The sequence below is a fragment of the Octopus bimaculoides genome, chromosome 14 (genome assembly GCF_001194135.2).
Source record: "Octopus bimaculoides isolate UCB-OBI-ISO-001 chromosome 14, ASM119413v2, whole genome shotgun sequence".
Lineage (NCBI taxonomy): Eukaryota > Metazoa > Mollusca > Cephalopoda > Octopoda > Octopodidae > Octopus > Octopus bimaculoides.
In genome coordinates this window covers 51,507,354-51,513,089 of record NC_068994.1, presented here as the reverse complement: position 1 = coordinate 51,513,089, position 5,736 = coordinate 51,507,354, and the positions used below count along the sequence as shown (strand labels likewise).

Sequence of the window (5,736 nt, the reverse complement as noted above, 5' to 3'; positions counted from 1 at the left end):
TGCAGACTCGCTGTCATAGGATTGCGGTTTCGATTCCCAGACCGGGCGTTGTGAGTGTTTATTGAGTGAAAACACCTAAAGCTCCACAAGGCTCCGGCAGGGGATGGTGGCAAACCCTGCTGTACTCTTTCACCACAACTTTCTCTCACTCTTACTTCCTGTTTCTGTTGTGCCTGTAATTCAAAGGGTCAGCCTTGTCACACTGTGTCACGCTGACTATCCCCGAGAACTACGTTAAGGGTACACGTGTCTGTGGAGTGCTCAGCCACATGCACGTTAATTTCACGAGCAGGCTGTTCCGTTGATCGGATCAATTGGAACCCTCGACGTCGTAAGCAACGGAGTGCCAACAACAACAACGATGGTTACACTCATTTATGACTCTTACGCAATGTCAGTGCAAGGTGACAGTAACACACACACACACGCATACACACTCACTCACTCGCTCACTCGGTATCAGGTGGGCCCAGGCTATAATAACAGAACTGAACCTAAAGGTTTTCTTTAATAAAAAAGGAATTTCATATTTTCTTTGTCCTTTCTTTAGACTTAAGGTAGCATCACCATCATTGCTGTTGAGTCTGTTTGATGTTGATTTCTGAACTTGCTTTATCTTCTCTTTTCATTCCAAGATGGATTCACCAGAGACCATCCGAGACCGGTTGAAAAAGATAGAGGAAGACATCCACCAGCAAATGAACGAGAACGAAAAATTACTGAGGCAACTCCAAAGATACAGAAAAACGTCTGGTAAGGAACGGCTTGACCTGTTTTGCTTGTCATTTTTGTCACTTTCTTGTTTGTTTATTTGGAGAGAGAGAGAGATTGCGGGATGAGGACTGAATGGAAGAGAGGATGGAGAGATAGAGAACAAGAGGTTGCTGAAGACCAACTCTTTAAGATGTCTGGAATCTGCTAAGAACAAGCTTAGCAGTTTTGTTTCTTAATCTTGTTGTTTTTTTTTTTTTTTTCTGTGTGTCATGATAGATCGCTGACCACTACACACATTTTTTTCTCTCCTTGTTTCTTTCTGTTGAAGAGCGTAGGCTCGAAACGTTAAAGACTTTCTCTATTCCCGAGCGTTATACTAATACATCTATTTGTTTTCTACACCACCTGTCTTCGCCTGTTGTTTTTTCGTGAATTCTCCCTATATATATATATATATATATATATATATAAATATGTATGTATATATAGTTCAGTGATTAGAGTGCCAGACTCACAATCATGAGGTAGTGAGTTCAGTTCCTAGACTGGGCTGTGTTGTGTTCTTGAGCAAGACACTTTATTTCATGTTGCTCCAGTTCACTCAGCTGTAAAAATGGTTTGTAATGTCACTGGTGCCAAGCTGTATCGGCCCCTTTGCCTTTCCCTTGGACAACATGGGTGGCATGGAGAGGGGAGGCTGGTATGCATGGGTCACTGCTGGCCTTCCATAAACAACTTGCCTGGACTTGTGCCTTGGAAGGGAACTTTCTAGGTGTCACCAGGAAAGAATCACTGGATAGGTTTTAAGGACAAAACCAACCAGCAGGAGACGGAAGGGTAAGCCACAAGCAAGATGGTCAAATAACATCCATGAGCTCAGTTGGTCTCACTTATGGGATCCAACTGGATTAATTAGAGGCAGTTGCTTCTAACAGGGCCTGATGGAAAGCATGTTTGAAGACTCTACCCCTACAACCCTCACAGGAATAAATTAGTGAAGAAGATGGGATAAGACAGATGTAGTCTAGCATGCTGGTGTGAAGCGGCATTACCATCCAAGACGTTGGAACACCACTACATTGTCGGATCTACTTGGAACCTCGTTAGCATGCCAGGCGAAATGCTTGGCAGTATTTCGTCTGCCACTATGTTCTGAGTTCAAATTCCACCGAGGTCGACTCAGCCTTTCATCCTTTCATCCTTTCAGGATCGATTAAATAAGTACCAGTTAGGCACTGGGGTCGATGTAATCGACTTAATCCCTTTGTTTGTCCTCTCTATGTTTAGCCCCTTGTGGGCAATAAAGAAATAAGAATGTAAATAGTTGCTAGGGGTGGGTGGGGAGCAGTGAAGTGATTTTTTTTTTTTCTTTTACGCTTCAGCAGCTGACTCTTGTTTGGAATATGCTTGGCTTCATTTTTCATCCTCTTGACAGTGTGAGTCAATAAAATAAAATACCAGTCAGACACTGGGGGCGATGTAATCAATTACATCCCCCGCTTCCCATTAATGGCCTTGTGCCAAAATTAGAAAGAATTATTATTGTTATTGTTAACATCATCATTGTCATCACCATCCTCGTCTTTGTGAATATTCAGTATAGATTTTCATCTTTGTGGCTTTGTTGGAGTGAAATCAATGAAATTAGTTGTGGCTCATTATTTAATCAAGATAACGAGGTTTTAGTTTCTGCTGGCTAGCATTTGTTGTTGCTTGTTATATTTGTGCATGATGTATTAGTTACTGTTGTCAGGGATGCTTACTCTTGTTATTACAGAATTACGGTAATTCATTCTTACGACTGTACACACATACATTCCTCTAACCGCATACACGCACACGTGTACACACATTTATACGTGCAAAATACATTCACATACATTTTATATATATATAAATATAGTTGTGTGTGTATTTTTATACATATTTTTATACATATGCATATTTATCTACACGCACACAAGATACAAGATATGCATACATTCATAGTGACACTATACATTCAGGTACCTTATATAATGTAGGTATATATATATATATATATATACACATGCATACATTTTTTTTACACATGTACAAATGTATCATTATTATATGAAACATACATGCAATTCCACTCCATGTCCTCTCCAAAGTGATATGATTTTATACATACATGAATGTATAGTGAATACCTTCACACACACACACACACACACACACATGACAGGCTTCTTTCAGTTTCAGTTTATCAGATCCACTCACAAGGTCTTGGATCTATTGTAAAAGAGCTTTGCCCAAGGTGGGACTGAACCTAAAAGCCACGTATTTGGGAAACCAACTTCTTAGCCACACAGCCATATCTACACCAACGTATTCATTCAATCACTCTCACTCCTCGCCCATTGGCTAATCCACTCGCTCTTTCATCCATTTACTCAATCCGCCCACTCATCCCAATCCACTTGCTCATTCACCCATTGACTAATCCACTCACTCATTCTCCCGTTTACTCAATCACTCATTCCCTCACACACTGTGTAGCAAATGGAATAGTGAATGTGTTTCTTAAAGTCAATATAATTTTACTCTGATAGCCAAGCTGATGGGAGATTTCTGTTCCTCTTTTGCTTATATATTCAAATAGATGGACATCAAAATCCTCTTCTTATAATCTAGCATCAAAACTCTCCTGTTATTTTTCTAGCATTAAAATACTCTGGCCATTTTTTTAACATCAGAATACTCCTTTACTCCCATCACGTTTTTGTCAAGTAAAAACATGAACTCAATGAAATTAGATACGCAAGCTTATATATAATGTCTTTGATGCATTATCTAACTTTATTCTTTATTTTCTGGTGTGGAATGGCAAGGAGGAGGAGACAGAGAGCAGGCTTTGGAGCGTTAATGTAGCACATTCTGTGAGAATCTGATACTCGTCATGCTGGAATCTGTCCGCATGCTTCGATATTTATCAATCATATTAAAATATTATTTATCAATATTTTGTTTTGAAGGCTTTGTTTTTTTCTTTTTTTTTTTTCCTTTTTCTTCGACAGATGTCACTTCCAAAATTTGACAATTTTTCATTTTTTTTTTTTAGTTGTTTTGTTTTATTTTCTACTCAAACACGATATAACGAAAATTTTAAAACGCAACACCAGTGTTGTGTAGTTTCCTCTTTCCACCAAAACATTAGCTATGGCTGGTTCTTCGTTATTGTTGTCATAAAATTTACCATTCATCTAGTGTGTATGATGTCTATTTTAGCATCAGTGTTTCAGCAGCGGCTGCCGCCGTTCCGTTTCTTTAGATTTTAGTTTTCTGTGCTGTTGGAAATTCTAACCTAATCTTTTATGATGCTACTTCACATAATTGATTTATTACTGTGGCTCTCCTCATGTTCCAGAATGTCTCAGGAGGAAGGAGGTCTTTTTTTTTTTTATTCATTTATTTACTTGTTTATTTCATTTCTTTGAGGGTTTTTTTTTTTTGTGGGGTTTTTTTTTTGGCAAGCCAATAGTTGTTAAAATAAACAACTTTTTAAACTGTCCTGTGATAATTTTTGTGCTGCAGAGTTGTTTAATGTTTGATTATTTCTGTATCTAGATGAAAGGTTGTTGTCATCACTGTCACCATCATAGCTTCTTTTTCATCATCATCATCATCATCACCATTATCAGCCTGTTTTGTCATTTTTTTTTTACCTGTGGGCCCCTTTAGTTCCTATTTCTCTCAGGTGGGCCCTCCTAGCCATCCAATTTTTTTAAAAAATTCTTATCATATTTTTATAATTAAGTATTATAAAGAATTGTGTAAAAGAAAATTATTTAAATATTTTGCGTATTATAGAAATATAAACCAGTTTATTGCAGATAAATCTGAACATAAAAATCTTATATGGATCACAAAGGATCGTGTTGACCCTAGGCAAGAACCACTGGTCTACTCTACTGGAGCTTCTCTACAGCCCTAAAGTAGTGATATTTGGTCACAGGCCTTTCTTTAATTCATTGAGTATTATCTTATGTAGAATTATCATCATCATCGTTGTTTAATGTCCACTTTCCATGCTGGCATGGGTTGGACAGTTTGACTGGGAACTGGCAAGCCAGAAGGCTGTACCAGGCTCCAATCTGATCTGGCAAGGTTTCTACAGCTGGATGCCCTTCCTAACGCCAACCACTTCAAGAGTGTAGTGGGTGTTTTTTACGTGCCACCGGCACAAGAGCCAGTCAGGCGGTACTGGCATTAACCATGCTTGAATGGTGCTTTTTATATGCCACCGGCATGGGAACCAGTCAGGTGGCACTAGCATCGATCACGCTCGAATGGTGCGTTTCATGTGCCACCGGCACGGGTGCCAGTCAGACGGCACTGGCATCGACCATGCTCAAATGGTGCTTTTTACGTTCCACCAGCACAGGAACCAATCAGGTGGTACTGGCATTGGCCACACTTGAATGGTGCTTTTTACGTGCCACCAGCATGGGAGGCAATCAGGTGGCACTGACATCGACCATGCTCAAATACTGCTTTTTATGTGCCTCCGGCATAGGAGCCAGTCATGCGGCACTGGCATCGACCACGCTCAAAATGATGCTTTATAGGTGGAAGTATTGTTTTCAGTTGTGTTTGTTTGTTTATCTGTGGACAAGATATCTCAAGAACCACTGGATGGATTCAGATGAAACTTTCAGGGATGTTTGCTCTCATGACTGGCATGAACTGATTAGATTTTGGGATTGATCCGGTACCGGACAAGGATTCTGGATTATTTTTCCGGTTCTTTTTACTTAATTTTTGAGATTGGTTGAGTTCATTTTTAGTATTCTCATTTGTGAAAGTGATCAAGTTCATTTCAAATATTCTCATTTAAAAAATCATCTCTGGCTAATCATTGAGAGGTCATTGGTGTTGCCTTGGTGGAGGTTTGCGCTTTCTGAATGCTCCTGTTGTTACTAAGACGACGAGCTGACAGAATCATTGGTGTGGTGAACAAAATGTTCAGTAGCTTTTCTTCCAACTCCTTATGTTCCT

The 5,736-nt window shown here is 39.4% G+C and overlaps 1 protein-coding gene across 2 annotated transcripts in view; it reads left to right on the top strand.

Annotated features, from left to right (window-relative positions):
* The window catches only part of LOC106874412 (alpha-1,3-mannosyl-glycoprotein 2-beta-N-acetylglucosaminyltransferase), a 151,214-nt gene that overhangs the window by 115,495 nt on the left and 29,983 nt on the right, over positions 1–5,736 (top strand). For both annotated transcript variants that reach the window (XM_052972864.1, XM_052972863.1), the window contains one exon: positions 636–753. In XM_052972864.1, the coding sequence (XP_052828824.1) occupies positions 636–753 (118 nt within the window). The remainder of the gene's footprint in view (positions 1–635; positions 754–5,736) is intronic.